The sequence below is a fragment of the Oryza glaberrima genome, chromosome 6 (assembly GCF_000147395.1).
Source record: "Oryza glaberrima chromosome 6, OglaRS2, whole genome shotgun sequence".
In the NCBI taxonomy this organism is placed as follows: domain Eukaryota; kingdom Viridiplantae; phylum Streptophyta; class Magnoliopsida; order Poales; family Poaceae; genus Oryza; species Oryza glaberrima.
Window position 1 is genome coordinate 1,123,823 of NC_068331.1, and position 17,260 is coordinate 1,141,082.

The 17,260-nt window shown below is 46.3% G+C and overlaps 3 protein-coding genes across 4 annotated transcripts; 1 reads left to right on the forward strand and 2 right to left on the reverse strand.

The window, feature by feature from the left end:
* Positions 1-8,584: 8,584 nt before the first annotated feature.
* On the reverse strand, positions 8,585-9,448 carry LOC127777292 (uncharacterized). Its single transcript, XM_052303868.1, has one exon. It carries the CDS (start codon positions 9,437-9,439, stop codon positions 8,774-8,776), a length of 666 nt encoding a protein of 221 aa, XP_052159828.1. The 5' UTR covers positions 9,440-9,448; the 3' UTR covers positions 8,585-8,773.
* Positions 9,449-10,471: 1,023 nt separating this feature from the next.
* Positions 10,472-11,437, forward strand: LOC127777444 (uncharacterized). The gene has a single exon (XM_052304036.1). The coding sequence runs from the start codon at positions 10,691-10,693 to the stop codon at positions 11,285-11,287; it is 597 nt and encodes a 198-aa protein (XP_052159996.1). The 5' UTR covers positions 10,472-10,690; the 3' UTR covers positions 11,288-11,437.
* A 3,306-nt stretch (positions 11,438-14,743) lies between these two features.
* On the reverse strand, positions 14,744-16,625 carry LOC127775895 (uncharacterized). Of its 2 annotated transcripts, XM_052302208.1 has the most exons (3): positions 16,225-16,625; positions 15,979-16,060; positions 14,744-15,324 (listed from the first exon to the last, which is right to left on the reverse strand). In XM_052302208.1, the coding sequence occupies exons 1-3, from the start codon at positions 16,330-16,332 to the stop codon at positions 15,233-15,235; spliced, it is 282 nt and encodes a 93-aa protein (XP_052158168.1). In that variant the 5' UTR covers positions 16,333-16,625; the 3' UTR covers positions 14,744-15,232. The 2 variants fall into 2 exon arrangements, with proteins under 2 accessions (XP_052158168.1, XP_052158167.1); XM_052302207.1 differs by having other exon boundaries at positions 14,747-15,324; positions 15,979-16,625.
* Between the last annotated feature and the right edge of the window lie 635 nt (positions 16,626-17,260).

Genomic DNA, 17,260 nt, shown 5'->3' on the forward strand with positions numbered 1-17,260 from the left:
TCCCGGTGCTCAATAACCGCGTGCACGGCTATTCTAATAGATTTGGTTTACTCACATTGCAGTGGATGTACACTTTACCCGCATTCCGCGACTGCCCAACACATGAGCCTCGTCCCAACACATGAGATGCGTCACGGCAAAGCTTTTCGATAACCTCACATTGGCAGTACCCGCTCCACGAACTTACATCCTCATGCACTCTAGGCGTCCATGTTTCTAGCAGTGAGAGGAGTTCTGGCGCTCCCGGGAAAGAGAAGTCTCACACACATATTAAATTATGGTTCAAAGTTAAGTTCTATCTCTCACACACTCATGGCAGTCCTACCAATGGCGACACCAATGTAGGAGCACGTCTCACGGCCCTACCTCAACGGCTGCCCCACCGTAGCGCACCTGCCTCACTCAGGGGTGAACCATCTATGTAGGGATACTGCCTCCGCTCGGCTATCTAATCCGCTAGGTCTATACCCATTTAAGAAGTACGGTTGTATGGGGGTCGTTTCATGCTTAACTTCATGGCTCAGTCCTTAATTGACCAGGGACGGTACTAGCCTTTTCCAGATACCACCCAAATCTTCCGTCCGTCCCAGTAGAAAAGAGTTGTTTAATTTTATTTTCCTTTCACAAATCATGTCATCAATATCATGGCAATGTAGCGCTCATGTCTCCACATGCTGCATCTCAATTAACTTCCCAAAGGTAATTGCCCAAGCATATAGCATTTGATAAATATGAGTATGCATGAATCTAGAGTAGCATTTCTAAGCATTTGTCATAGTTGACTAGGGACTCTTACGTAATCATTGTTACAAGGATTTAAGGGGTAAACAATAATCAAGGCATGGCATAATCACAAGTAGGATGTTCATCATTGCATGCAATTTTATTTGTAAACAAAATAATTTCGCAATTGGGATCAACATGTTCAAGGAATAGTGATGACTTGCCTTGCTTGACGTTTTGCGGGTCTTGGTCCTCGCTCGGATCCACAACTCCCTCGGGGTCTAAAAGAACATGCGAAGAATTGATTTGAATTCGATTAGAATTCAAATAAAAATCCAAATAAATCCAAATAGAAATAGAGCGTGAATGTTGATTTCCCTACATCGACTAATGTATTCGCGAAATAGAACTATTCCGACTCCAATTTATTCTTCCTAAAATATTTGTGGGTTAAAATATTTTATTCGCACAAGTTTCTAATTTAACCCACTCGAGTTATTAAATCTTTATAATAGATTCAAAATCTCTATCGCAATTTAAATATCGAAAGAGACCCTAAAATGATCTATAATAATTTACGATTTAATTTAGTTTATGACTAAACGAGATCTACGATTAGAAATAATACCCGGCTAAATCTCCTTCCTAATTTCTTTTCCCGGATATTTTCTCAACCACCCTAATTTTCCCTTTTTTTATTTTCTCTTCTTCTTTTTCCCTATTTTCTTTTCTTTTTCCTATTTTCTCTAATTTCTCCCTCTCTCTTTCTCTTTTCTCTCCCCCTCTCGGCTGCCTTCCTCCCCATTTTCCCTTCTTCTTCCTTCCTCTCCTTCTCCCTCTCGGCTCTCTCCTACCCGAGACCGGCTAGGATCGGCAGCGAGGGGGGGCTTACCGACGAGTGGCGGTGCAAGGTGGCGACGCGACACGACTAGGAGGCGGCGTCGCCGTGGTTGGGTGGGGAAGGAATGGGGGGAAAAGATGGGGATGGTGTGGGATGGATTGCGGAATGGGGGAGGGATTTTATAGGGCTCAGGGAGTGGTGTGGTGGCCGGTTTGATGACGATGGCGACGGCGGCGACGCGATGGCGCGCGGCGGCGTGCGGCTCGAGACGGCACAGGCGGTGCGCGGCGATGCGACGACGCGGCAGTGGCGGCACGGGGTGCGAGGGCACGCGGGCGATGGCGATAGTGGCGCGGCTAGTTGCAGCGGCTAGGGCGCGGGCGCGACGCGGCAGCTGGCTAGTGCGGGGATGGGACGGGCGACGGCACACGCGTTGCGATGGAACGGGCACGGCGGCGTGGGGCGCGAGGCGCGGCAGCAGCACGCGGCGACAGGCGACGCGACGGCGACGGGATGGGCGACGGGACGCGCGGAGGGGTGGGGCTCGAGGCGACGCGACCAGCGACGGCGACGGCGCGCGGCACGACGGGATGCGAGGGCGGGCGTGGCAGCGGCACGGCAGGGCTAGGCGCGGCGCGGCAGAGCGACGGCGATGGTGACAAGACGACGCGTGGCGCGACGGCGATGGGCACGCGGCGAATGGACATCGATGGCGACGGTGGCTCGGGGCTCAAGGATGGCTAGCGCGGTACGGCAGAGGGAGGGCAGGGCTAGGATTAGGGTCGAGCACCTAGGGGGCAATGAACTGTGACTTTTTCTATTTTACCTATTTGCTTGATTTCCTATTCAAATCTTGTCCCATAAATTCTAATTTTCACACAATAAAGTTTACCCAATATTTGTGTTATTCTAATCAAAGGATTCACCCTAGATTAATATCACCCGTATTTTATTTACACATTTTATATTTATGTTTTCCTATTAGGGTTATTTCCAATTTAGAAAATGGACTATTGCCACCTATTTTGTCACAATGTATTTCACATAAAATCTAAGTTATTCTAATGTAAATTTGTATTCAAACTTAATGTTGCCCACATTTTATTTTTATTATATTTTTTTTCTAATTTTTCCTATTTTTAGGCCTTTGGTTGCTTTATAAATTGAGAAAAGTTGCAAATTAAATTTGTATTTACTCCTAAGCATTTGGTGACCATATTAAGTGTTCAAATGTGAATTTGCCCAGAATTTAATATTGTCCAATATTTAAGATTTATTAAAGATTCTATAATTTCGTAATGAGACCGTTGTTAACACAGTAGCACATTAACTCAATTTATTTATATGTTAGTTTATTTTATATGGAGGGGTTTAATATATTAAATTTGAATCCCTAAATGCAATTTGGAACTTGGTGCAATATTGATCTACATACCAAATTAAATACTCCGATAATTCTATTACATATAAAGAGCTTAGTTTATGTGAATAATTATCATTTCATGTGTACTTATATTATGGCACCCACCTAATTTATTCAAATATTTTAATATTTGATAAAATAGGTTAATGATAACTTCTCTTTTCTTTTATTTTATTATCTTGTGCATAAATATTTGTAGGGTTAAACATAAATAATATATTCTCGTAAATTATATCTATTGCTTAAATGTAGATCTTTTCTTTACATTCTTTGTGATCATTTACGGTTTGGCAAGCAATAGCAATCATAACAACCAGCATGATGCAAAAGTTTTAAAAAGTTCGAAATTTTAGTGATTTTTTTTATTGTCGGGAATTTTCAGGATGTTACAGGTCCCGGGCTTTGACGGCACCCGGAGCTCAATTTAAGGCTAGGATAGGGCTAGAAAATTTAGTCCGCACACTTAGCGATGAACCGTTCATGCAGATAGGAGAGAGGTTGGGCTCTTACCACCGAGGGAGCAAACAAATGCGCAACACGCGAGCGTCGCAGGGCCATGAGAATAGAATAGGGGGAACTAAATATAAGATTTCAAGCTATATTAAGCTGATGAATTGAAAATTTGAAAAAACTTGAAACTTGAATTGATGATTAATGCTTGAAAGACGGATGCTTTTGTGCATGGATTATGATGGTGACAGGGCCTCCTCTTTAGCAACCGGCCTACGAAATCTAAGCGCAGAAATGCCAGCAACTTGTTGATGCGAAAACACGAGGCCTAGGAGATCTGCTTAACTCTAGTGCAGGTCCAAAATATCTTGCTTTTGGATTCGTGAGCGTGCCAGTTGATTTGATCCTGCAATCAACAAGAAATAAAACAAGAAAATAGTAGTTAAATCCATAAATGATAGCTGATCGGCTAATTGCCGATGGCATATCATTTATCTTTGAGCCGATATCATATTTGCATCGATCGGAAGTCATGAATAAGCAAGAAAGAACTAAATCTATTTGTTCGGCTGTAGATATTAACGGTATATAATACTTCTGTCGACATATACTTAAGTCAAGTGATTGGAATAGATCGATCGCCATGCCGAGATAGAATAAATCACTTAGCCCGAAATATATATTAACAAGAAGATTATAATCATTCATAGCATAGCCGATCAGATAGATCTTGCATGTATCAACTAATACTCCGATACCACTTTATATTAAGATATTAAAACAGGCCAAATATAACAAACAAGAAGCTTAACATATTAAGATGCAATAAGATCTCAACATAAAGGGCGGATCTAACATATCAATTAAGCATATAGGATAAAAGTAGTTAAATCAGGTAAGATCTGCTGAAACCCCGATACTACCCTAATTGGCAACCAAAAAGCAGGCTAGAGATTGAAGTTCTAATCACGATTAATGAGATCAAACTCAACTGATGCAGCAATAAGTATGAAAAGAAAGACAATATCTAGACAATCAAGCCGTTGGATGCTTCATAAGGTGGTGGATACCCTATATAATCTAAGCCAACGTTGATACTTAACCTAATCGGCTACCCTCTAGCAATAGATGTTAGCCGATTGAAAGTTAAGTAACAATACTGTTGGAGATTATATAAAATATATGATAACTCGACAACTTACATAAACAAGATTAGAGTGTCATAAAGATGGAAGCACTAATCCTGAGAACGCAAGCCGCCATAACAAGTCGTACCTCTTAGTTGAAGATTGAATCGATGCAGCTCAACCCGAAAGCAAGAACTCGTCGAAAGTAAACGAAAGTAAAAGGGTGGCGATGCGCCGAGATTGTTATTGAACGTGTGTTATTGATTGCATGGGGCTCGGGGTCTATTTATACCCGAGATTACAAAATATGTCCATATCGGACACGACTCTTATCTCTAACAAACTCTAAGATACCATAAGTCTTTGCGGCAGACTTTTGCCTAAACTTACCTCTAAGGAAATTACATAACATATCCTAATTAATAGATACAATTGCCTTTTCAGGACTCAATCTGAGTGTGGCAATCCGTGTGAAGCACATTAACTCAACCCGATGACATACACCGAGTCGTATTGCCGGAATCGGCTCAATCGGCTAACCCTGTCCGACTCGAACTCTGCCGATTTGGTCGTAGCTAATTCGGTCTCCAGCCGATTCTTACTCTGTTTCCGAAACGATCTTCGTCTTTGATTCCGTTTCAATCTAATCTTCATCTCCGATGCTCAAATTACCAAATTTGGTCGTTAACACAACTAAGAAAGGACCTCTCCGCTGGAGGAGGGGACTTGTCAATTACACAGTCATGCCGAGGCATGGTGTAAACATGACTTCCCATCTTAGTGAGCGTACGACCTTGTGGTTTAGCTTGTTTTTTGTGATGTGGCCGGCGCCAGGTGACCCTGTGCGCTACATGTTTTTGGTAGGTTTTCAAATGCTTGATACTTACCTGCAAGAGTCCTTCCAGGAGTGGATCGAGGCATGTGGCAGGTTGATGAGCGAACCCCGCGCTTGGCCCTTGAGGGCCATAGGAAAGAAGATCGCCTTGACCCGGTCGTCACCCCCACCGCCTCTATGATCGTTGTGTAGATCTGAAGGGACTCGGAGGGGTTGACGCTGCCGTCGTACATCTCGGTGAGGCTGGGCCGAACTTTGGGGGCCATTGGATATTCCGAAGACTCGCCACAAAGGCTTGGCCTCCAGCCTTAACCGGTGAGGATGTGGGGGGCATAGCCCCTTGCCTGGGATGGCGCGGCACTCCTGAGGAGGCTGCACCTTCCCCCACAGTGGCGGCGCGACACTCGTCACGCCGACGCTCGAAAGAACCTTAAAAATCACGAACGTGCCCCCTACCTGGCACGCCAGATGTCGGAGGGTTTACTCCTCCACCAGGGAACCGTGAGGCCCCCCCCCCCTTTTTTGGTTCGGCTGGGGACAGCGGGTGAGATTTGAGGACTCGGTGAGCGAAGCTGTGTGATGTTGAGAAGGTCAGGCCCCTCAAAGACGATGAGACAAAAGGGTTTATACAGGTTCGGGCCACTAAGAAGCGTAATACCCTACTCCTGTGCTATGCTCAATGAGTGAAAGATTACAAGATCTCCTTGTTGAAGTAGAAGGTGGGGTTGATGATCAGGGGCAAGGGACTGCTCTAGAATCTAAAATGGCTCATCCTGGATCCATCAATCCCCCCATCCACCGATTTCTCCCACACCCTAAGTAGGCCTGGACCTCCTTTTATATCTCAAGGGGTTACCCCATGGGCCCATCTAGCCTATTCAGGGAGGATAATCACATTAAATGGATGTATTGTTCCTTGTTTTGGAAGTCTCTTGCACGCCTTGCTGCGATGTGGGGTCCACCGGCTCTTATCCGGCTGACAGAAGAGACACGCCCGTCATTCGGCATTTAATGAATGAAGACTTTTGGGTCCTCACTTGCGCCGGGAAACGGGAACCCTACCCTGACCGGGTTAGGCAAGCCATTTCCGGCTGTGATGAGAGGCCTTACCTCATCATCATGGCTGATGGGACAGGGCAGAACGCACGGCACCTGACATGCGCGGTAGTGTGCCTGGCACCCTAGGTCCAATCGATCAATCGGCCGGTCACAGACCGGTTGAGTGCACTGCACGCCGCAATAAACGCGGCGTAGCGCAGCCGCTCAAGTCGCCATAAATGCGGGTACGTGAGCGCTTGGAGGCGGCCACCTAACCCATCGCACGTGGTGACCCGTGGAAGGGGTCGGGGGAGCCCGACCCCTAAGCAAGGAGGGGGCGGCTGTCACCCTACCTCGAGCCCGATCCCCCCTCGGGGGAGGGCCACGTGGCGCCTGGGGCAGCCTTCTCCCTCTAGTCTCGGTTGGGACCGGCCTGACCCCCAAGCGAGGAGGGGGCGCTGCTGCCCTACCTCGTGCCCGATCCCCCCTCGGGGGAGGGCCACGTGGCGCCTGGGGTAGCCTCCTCCCTCTAGTCTTGGTCAGGACAGGCCCGACCCCCAAGCGGGGAAGGGGCAGCCGCCACTCCACCCCGGGCCCAACCCTCCTCGGGGAAGTGCCACGTGGGTCTGGGGGCAGCCTCCTCCCTCCAAACTCGGTACCCAATCTGGGAGGGGGCAGCCGCCGCTCCACCCGGGCGCCACCCCCCTCAGGGGACACCACGTGGGTTTGGGGGCGGCCTCCTCCCTCTAAAAATGATACACCCGGGCCCATATCACCGACAACTTAGTAGATCAAACCTAACTGATGTAGCAATCGATCAATTTCGGAGGAGAGTTTTTGGTGGACGGCCAACCCGGCGAGCCTGGCCAACCAAGAGAGCTGGTCGTCGCGGCCATGGAGGCGCCGACGGATGTAGAGGCATTTGTGGCTGCCTCGGCGTCCGCCACTGCCACCGCGGCCACCACACGGTGACGCCAGTGTACCAGGCGGTGTCAGCGGGTACGGTGGCGAAGTAGTGTATGTCGGTGCAGAAGTGTACTTCCATGGAGTACGCGTACCACACACCAGTGACGGCTGCCCCAGTGGTATCAGTGGCCAGGGTGGCCCCGGAGCAGTGGCGAAGCCAGCTGCTAAAACCTGTGGGGGTCAAGCTATAAAATTCTTTAAGTTTTTTTATTGTTGCAATGCAAATATCAATAGTTTTTGAGCTATTTTGCTCAGTTCACTCCTTGCCTGCTGTCTGCTGATAATTTCATACACAAAAGAAAATATAACTAGAAATGTAATATGTTAACCATACATCAATAAAGCATGAAGTTGCTAACCTTTTAGATCTCTTCGATTTGTATAATATTACCAAAAAATTTTGGCAGCATATTCCCCTCCTCCTGCTTGCAAATTTTTGCAGCAATAGCTTAGGCCGGAGGAGGAAGAAGACTATATAAAGGACATGATCTTTAGTACCGATTGATGCCAACCGGTATATCAATATAATCTGTTACCAACCGGTACTAAAGTGTCGATCTTTAGTAACGGTTGTTTCCACCAACCGGGACTAAAGATCATGGGCGACCTGACAACGCCTGATAAAAGGTGAACCGGGACTAAAAATGATATTTAGTTCCGGTTGCTGCTATCAATCGGTAGTAAAGATCATAACGAGCCGTTGTTCTTACGAACTAGTACTAAAAACCATCTTTAGTGCCGATTCGTAAGAGAATCGAGATATTTGTGATTCGGCCCATCGAGCAAAGATCGGTTCTCCAGTAATATATATATATTAGACTTTTTTAGTGAATAAAACATTTGATCTAAGTATTATGGTTTTTATATAAAACTTTTATTATTATATATCAATCCCGTGCGATACGGGTTGATGAGTAATACATACTGTAAAACATTACGACCATGCGTTGTTGATCAAAGCTCGTTTATTTAGACAAATCTCGTATATTTCTCTATTTTTTTTCCGAGAGCATGAAAAGGCTCATGGCCATGCACCTTGATATATGTGATTGCACAACTCTAGTACAACCCTTTAATTATTAGAAGGATCGAATTCAACAGTTCAATTTTGATTGGACCCTCCCCAACATGACAAATTAAGCCCAACAAGACTATGAACAAATTCAAACCCAAGTGATAAGTAGATAATTAATTAATTAAGAACATAATTATCTGAAAACATAACTAACTAAGAGCATGCATCAATAAATCCTAAAAATAACGTACATGACGATCACGCTTACACAAATTAAAGTACAAAAATATATATAATAGTATTAATTTTTTGCTTGATCGATATCGACATGCATGAGGTAGCTAGGCCGGGTCGATTAGTTGTTGCTGCCCTTGTTGATGCAGTGAACGTTGTCGCCGGTGGAGTTCAAGGACCTGTCGACGCCGAGGGTGATGCCTAAGCAAGTGTAGGTGACCTTGTGTTGGGTGGTGCTCACCCTGCCGCCGTTCAACGTGCCGACCTGCGTCTTGCGGGTGCCCTGGACCAGCATGGTCACGGCGACGCTCTTACCGTCGGCGAGCTTGCTGATGAAGTACCCGCCCAAAATCTCCATCGGGGCTTTCGTCGACTCCACAGACAACCGCTCTATGGTTTGCTGCGGCGCCGTGGTCGGAAAGTCCACGAGGGGGATGGAGAAATTTCGGCTGGTATGCATAGGAACATCGTTGCTGTCGGCGACGATGGTGATCAAGACGTCGACGAAGCTGATGGCGGCGCGGCCGCTGGGGTTGCTGGCGAAGAGGTGGATCGTTAACTTAATCGACTTGGGCCGCCGCGGGGGCTGCGCTTCTGCCACCACGGAGCCATGGGCGACACTGATGTCGAGCTCGTCCGGCCGGAGCACCTCCAGGATGGCCCCCACCAGCACCGCCACGGCGAGCGACGCCACCACGGCCGCCGCCGCGTAGCGCACCAGGTCAAGCCACCGGAATAATGTCTCCTCCTCCGCCTCGCCCTTCTTCCCCTCCTCCTCGTTATGCATGGTACTATATATATATACGACCTACTGTCTGTCTAGCTAGCTAACTATATATAGCTGCAGGTCGATGACTAATTAAGCTGGGTAGGTCATGAGGTGTACACATTAAGCTAGCTAGCTAGCTTAATTAATTCAATTCGCGCACACATACTCCCTCCGTCCCAAAATATAAGAACCTAGCTATAACCCGATGAGATATTTCCTAATACTACGAGTCTAAACATGCAAGCTGTCCAGATTTATAGTACTAGAAAATATCTCATCTAATTTTAGGCGGTTCTTATATTTTGGGATGGAGGGAGTAAGAAATCCTATACCCTACTACTATACTTTATTCGAATTCGCTCATGCATCCACACAGCTAGCTAGCGAGACAAAGAAATATTATACCTTATTCCAATTAGCGCATTAATGCACGAGCGGATAGCCAAGAATTTAATTATTTCTACTTTATTCGGGAAGTAGAATTTTAGTCTCTCGAGGGGATCATTTTGTGAAGTGACGTATCACATATTGATCCATCCTATTAAATATTTTCAAATTTTTTGATGATATTTTAAGTGATATGAGAAAAATAAGGAGATATCCCATTAAGACCTTGTTCGGTTAATCTATGTGAGTGAGGGATTGGAGGGGATTTATTCCACACCTATTGTGATATGGAATTATTCCCCCTCAATCCCCTTCAATTCTTTTTAGTCCCCTCTAAACTGAACAAGGCCTAAGGGATGAATAGAATTTTCCCTTTATTCGAATTCGCGCACTCTCTATCTGGTCCAAAGAATAAATTAAAGTGGTTAAATTCCTTTAATATCTCTTTTGCTAGGTTGTGTCCCTTAATTACACTATTAAAAAAAACTATCCCTGCCAACCCATATATATATAATTGCAGGTTAGGTGTGAACTAGCAGCGATACTCGCTATCACTACCGGTTCATGACTTGATCTGACAATGACGCAACACTAAACTAGTTTTCAAGCCACCAATTGACATTGATCATGACCAATCAGTATTGTCGATTGGAGGCCTAAACCGGCAGTAAATCTAGTTGAACTGGACTGATAAACCACCACCCACACCACACACAAGAGGATCAGCGAACGAGCTAGCTAGGCTATAAGTCCTATAATATAATGCTAGTTGGGAACTAATGTGCACTGCAGGCATATGTAGCACTTTTGCTTAGCTACAGCTTTAATTAAACTGATCACATATAGCTAGCTAGCTAGCCGGCTAGCTAGTAGAGAGTAGTTATGGCGACGACGAAGCTGCAGCCTCCTTCACCTAGCAGATGTAGCACTAAGCAGTACATCTTCCTCGCTCTGGCGGGAACTCTCGTCACCATCATCATCGTCATCGCCATGTCCGCCCTCTTCTGCCCCGCGGAGATTGATTTCTCCATCACAAAAGCCACCCACGTCGTGCCTAAGCAGCTGGGAGGGGTGAACGTGGGCCTCACCGTCGCCGCTGCCAACCCCGGGTGGCGCGCCGCCGTAGAGTACCGCAGCTTCTCCGTCGACCTGATGTACACGCCGGACAAGGGTGTGCCGTCAACGATCTACGGCCAGATCTTGACGGTGCGCACGCCGTTCGTGCAGCCGCCGCGGAACACGACGGCCATCCTGGTGCAGATCTACGTCGCGGCCAAGTACTGGAACCAGTATCTGCAAGGCAAGACAAACAGCACAACGATGAGCGTCAAGGTGACGGCCACCGTGCGCTTCATGATCATCGGGAAGGCCTACACCAGGTTGTATGACATCGCTGTCTTGTGCGACCTCGGCTTCTCTTTGTTCGACAACGCTACCGTATCATTCAATAATACTACTGCCAATTGTGTTGCTGCTTAGTAAGCCTAGCTAGTTAATTATATATATGCATATGCATGCCCGCAATTAATTGGATCGCTTCATCTATTTATCTATGTCTGTCTGTCTGTCTGTCTGTTTTATTATATGTATGCATGTAAGTAGGGTACAAAATCGATGAATCCATTTTCGATATATCTACTTCTATCTACGTCTACTACTATATATATATATACTTAAAAAGTTTAAGGTGTTTCCGTCGTCCGTCAAAAAATTTTTGGTTCGGAAAAGAAAATCCTGTCCGATTCCAGTAAAAAGTTTCCAGCAAAATCCCGCCCGTTTCCGGGGGGGAAAAAAAAAATCAAAGATGCTATCAGGTTTCCGGAATTTTTCTTCTTCCGTCTCCTGTCTGCAATATCAAACACGCACGTTCAACTAGAGATCAAATCCGATCCATATGAGCCAAGAATTACGTACAGAGAAAATGAATCACAAATCTATTCAATCACAAATCCAACAACAAATCATCCCAGAAAATTAAATCACAGAAACTAAATCACTCCGCTGCTGGTGGCTTGGCGGAGGGTGCTGCCGTGCACCGCGAGGAGGGTGCCGTCGTCGAGGCGCTGCTGTAAAGAGGGTGCCACCGCTGTGCCGGCGAGGAGGGTGATGCCACCAAGGAGAGGGGGCCGCCAGCCATGGGGAGGGCGCCGTCGATCGGGGGGAGGGAGCCTTGGTTGAGGGGTAGGGGGAGCATGCGCTGCGGCTGAGGCACCGTCCACTGGGTGAAGGACGCCGCCGACCGGGACCGGAGGAGGGCATCACGGCTGACGCACCGGTCGTCAAGGCTAGGGCACCTCCTGCTAGGAGGAGGGTGTTGTGGTTGAGAGGTAGGGGAGCGACGCCGCCGTGGGGGGAGGTGGAGTGCAGAGATGGAGCCATGGAGGGCGTTGCCAGCCTAGGAGAGAAGAGGAAAAGAGGGAAAAGGAAAGAGAGCGCAACAGAGGAGAGAAGGAGAGAAGGGCGAGCGGGCGGAGGAGAGAAAGCGCTCGGAAAAACGAGCAGATAAGAGCAGGTACAATAGGCTATTTAAGCCGGCGGTAATAGTGTCATGTTGGATTTACGGATGAGCCGGAGAGGAGAGAGGGTGTGAGCCAGCGACTATTTAATCGCCGACTGCACACGCTCCAAGACAAGCAAAGAGGCACAGGTCTCCTCCTACTAGCTCACGTGGTGGTTATGGGGTCCACACGAACGGCAGGACGGAGCGATGGTTAGCTTTTCAATCGCCAACTGAAAAGAAAAGAGTTGTTAGGAACTGTGTACAGACAGTTTATTGTATGCAGTAATTTTTAGCTATCTCTAGTATACTGATGTGTTATTTTTGGAGCCATCTCTAAGAACGGGCAGAATAATCGAGGCACGCGGGCGGCGCCGCTCTCTCCGTCCGTCAGAACGAAAGGCCTCGCCGCTCTCTCCGTCCGTCCGTTCTGATGGGCGGTTAAAAGGAGAGACTCAAGGTAGACTTCGGCGGCTTGACTTAGCCCAAGAAGAGAGGTGCTGGGCCAAGATGAGAGGGAGCAAAACTAGACTTGGCTGGCTGCATGGAGGGAAATAAGAGGACCCAAGGCAGGGATTGTTCGATTCATGAATTCGTCTGGCTCTGGTCTCGTTCGTGCCACTTTTTTCCCCAAAAAATTCTTGGTTGTTTGGAAATCTTGATGCGTTAGTGAGGCCTGTGAATGTTAGGATTCAATTATTTTGTGATTTGTTTTATCAAGAAATGTAGTATAAGCACATAATTATTAATTATTTTTATTGTGATTTGTTTTATATGAAATATACTTTCGGCATGTTTGTTACACAAGGAATGGTGATTGGTAGACATGAGGGAATTGATAGGAATTGGTAGTTTGATTTAAGATTGGAATTTGATTTTTAGTCCCAATATCTTATTTGATAGAGGTGGTGGAAATTGAGATAGGGAATTTAGTTGGAGATTAGGTCATTAATGAAAATGGATGGTTGAAATTTGTTTAGATAGAGTAAATGAGGAATTTCCTCCTAATTACCACACCTACCTAGGTGTTGCAAATAAGGGAGTATATACCTCAATTCCCTATTTCATCCCCACCAAAATTCTCATATCTTCTAAACAAACAAAACAGTTAATAGCCCTCCTCCCTTTCAACTACCAATTCTCCTAAAACCTACCACCAACCAAACGGACCGTTTAAGTATAAAATTTTGTTTACCCGTAGCAAAGCACGGGCATTATGCTAGTGTGTGTGTGTAAATCCTCATATAGATTTTGTTAAGCTATTGTCTTCGTTCAGTTCATTATATTCTTAATTTGGCCGGATACATCTTTCTATAGAAGCTGGATTTATTTCTATTATAAAAAAACTGTTCTTTTTTTTCCTATTGAATAGTACTAGGTAGGAGCATTTTGATACGTGCTACATATATATAGGACTTGAACCTAAGTAATTACAGCGATAATATAACTTCCCCGATTTCCTACAAATAATATTTCATAGAGATTGTCGTACGTGTTTATCTGCATGTGTCTATATTCGTGCTCGCAAGAACACATGAGGGTTATGGGGTGATAGCTGCTGCATGAGATAATAAGAACAAAGGCCTGTGGAGGAGGGCATGCGGCGCTGGCTGCCGTTGTGCTTGGAAGCAGAAGTCAGGATTGACAATATCAAAGCAGTACGTGTAATGCCATCGTTGAAGATTTTATCCACTGCATAAGCACTCTTAGGAAAGTGTGAACTAATCATTAACAAAATTTTCTTAAGTGGGAAAGTACAAGGTCATCAAGCATCCAACAAATTTTCAAACAATAAAACAGGCCGCACGTGTATAGGAAAAGAAGAAAACGACATAGTTGTCGGCCCCAATATAAGAAATATAAATCCACATATCATCTTATCCATATATATATTGTGAAATCACTACTAGGAAACCCATCTTTAGTTCTGGTTTATAACCCCCTTAAGTCCTGGGTTGCAAACCGGGACGTCCAAAGCATGACTAAAGATACCAACAGGGACTAAACATCTTTTTTTTTTCATTACAAAATATATTACCAGGGTACACATCAACACATCAACTACCATCATCCACATCAACATACCAAAGCATTAGGGTCAACGTGGTGACCCGCGGAAGGGGTCTGGGGAGCCCGACCCCCAAGCGAGGAGGAGGCGCTTGGAAGTGATTTTAGTTTGATAAGTAAACAAGTTACTATCAAAAGGTTCCCCACACCCAATCCCACAGAACTAGCCCGCACCTTTTTTTAATTAACTCCCACACTTCTTTTGTGGTTGATCCATTAGTAACAAGATTACTGAGTCTATCAGCCTTGAGTAAATGAGTTACTAACACTCTGTCACTCCCAAATTGATTTTCTCTCAGTAAATGGATTACTCCCTGATTGTTTTCAGCCTTTCTTAATTTGGTTTCTCCTCTCAGTAAATGAATTACTTTCAGGTCATTCTCAGCACTTTTCTTAGTAAATAAATTTCTTAGGACAGTAGTACTTCCAATTGATTCGTATACCTTCTCTTAGTAAAAAAAAATACTTAAAATTAACGTATTGGTATTGTCACAAAATTTCTCTTAGTAAATAAATTACTATTACACCGATGGTTCTCAACATAATATATTGATCTTGCCACAAAATTTCTCGTAGTAACCAAGTTACAATTACACTGGTGGTTCTCAACATTTTGTCTCTTAGTAACTATAAATTACACTGAGGTTCTCATCATAACATATTTTCTACCAGTTTTGGTATTACATCCATAATCTAATCATACATTCAATGCGATACATCCCTAGAATACAGAGAACTAATAAAAAATCAGAATGATGCCATGACTAATATGGTCATGCAGATCACAGCCAACGATGCTGATTGATGCATTCACGACACGAATTTGGCGAGCAGGACGACGCCAGCGTCTCACAACGACATCAAGCCCATGAAGCACTGCGGATTTCCTTGAGTCCTCCCTGAAGGCAAATATTTATCAACCACGGCAGTCTGGAGAGGCATCCACAGCCACCTGGATATAAAGAAGATTGCATCTAAGTATCACATATGACCAATATAAACGAATAAGATTATGTCTAAGTACGCATTTATGACAATGCGAGAGTGATAGCGATGTGCGGATTTCCAATATCCAACGGGGGTCTGGCCCAGCAGCAGCGAGATGACAAAAGGCAACGTTAGCTCTGCAATCAGCCATGGTTACAATCTTACCACCTTTCAAACAACAGCAACATCGGCAAGTGCCTTCTTCCATTTCAAAGATTCGAGCATTAGCAATCAGCCAACAAACTGAAAAACTGCCATGGTTTCCAAGCATGATATCTAGAATATGCATTTATATATAAAATTTGTAATGACAAATCTTTTATTTTACATTCAGATATGAAAATGAGACATATTTGAAACCAGTAGAATGAAAATTTGTCTGACATGCAGAAATCACTCTCCTATCAAATAGAAAGCACTCCATTACCACTGTCATAGCTGAAAAATGAAAAACCAAAAGCTCCCTAGTCACTGCATTGATAAATACATAATCCATGTCGTTCTATATATTTGCTAACCAACATATTGAAGCTTTAATCCTATCAACAATAACAATGCATCGATCGAGCAGAAAATTTTTAGTGTGGTAGAGTACAGGATGCAAAATTGGAATTTTTACCTTGCCCGGCTTCTGCGGCAATTCTTCGTTGCTCTTGCTTGAGCCCTGCAGCCAAACTCTGTACTCTGCCGGCAGCACCAACCTATGACAACGACATATCCATGAGAACGGGATCCCTGCAGTTGCGTGCAGTTTGTGGCCATAGTAATAGGCTGCCGCGGCGTGCGGCTGCTCCATGCCATCGTCGGCGTCGGCGTCGTTGGCCGGAGGAGCAGGGAGGGCCGGGCAGGGAAAGCAGGCACGGACCGGGCGTGGGATCTCCGACGGGTGGAGGACGGACGGCGGCGTCGAGGGAGGGCAGACGGAGACGGCAGCGTCGAGGAAGGGCGAACGCCGGGGACGGAGGAGGGTCATCTCGGTGGCGCTGGAGCCAGCTCCGCCTCAAAACCCCCCGCAGCGGCCGGATCCGGGCGGGGGACAGCCGCCGCCGCTAGATCCAGGCGGAGGATGACCGCCGTCACCGGATCCGGGCTGGGGACAGCCCCACCGAGCCCGTTGCCCGTCATTGACGCAGGCCGTCGCCATTGCCCGCCGCTGGCGCAAGCCGTCGCCGTCGCCCGCCGACGGAGGAAGCTGGAGCCTGGAGGGACCCCGCCGCCTACCGCGCGCCCGGCGCTCCGAGGAAGCCCAAGCCAGCGGCCGCCCGCTGCCGACCTGCGATCCGGAAAATAGACTTATTTCCAGACATTTAAACACAGCCCACAGAGTTAAGGGACCAAATGTAGACTTTTTCTCTGAGTGCCTTCGGACCAGCCCAGCACGGCCTGAGTAGTATTGGGCCATGCCTGGGCCATGTATGCCGCCCGTGGGCTGGCACGGCACGGGCCGGTGCATCGGTCGGGCCGTGCCGGCCCGACAAGCCTCGGCCCAAGAACGGCCGGGCTTGGGTCGTGCTGTGCCGGGCGGCCCAGATGGCCATCTACAGGGGCTGGGGGTGGTGGGGAGGGGGTGGGTTGTGTTTTAGTACACTTAGTATAGTATAGTGTGTATATAATGCGATAAAACACACCTTATATATTAAATTTTTTACTGAAAGTTTGTTAACAACCAAATTTGGTAATTCAAGTATCGGGGATAGAGATAAAATCGAAGCAGAATCCAAGGGATAAGTTGTCTCGGAAGTAGAGCAAGAATCGGCTGGAGTCCGAATCGGCTGCGACCAAGATCGGCAGAGTTTGAGTCGGACAAGGTAGCCGATTGAGCCGATTCCGACAATACGATTCGGTACATGTCATCGGATCGGGTTAATGTGCTTCATATGGATTGCCACGCACAGATTGAG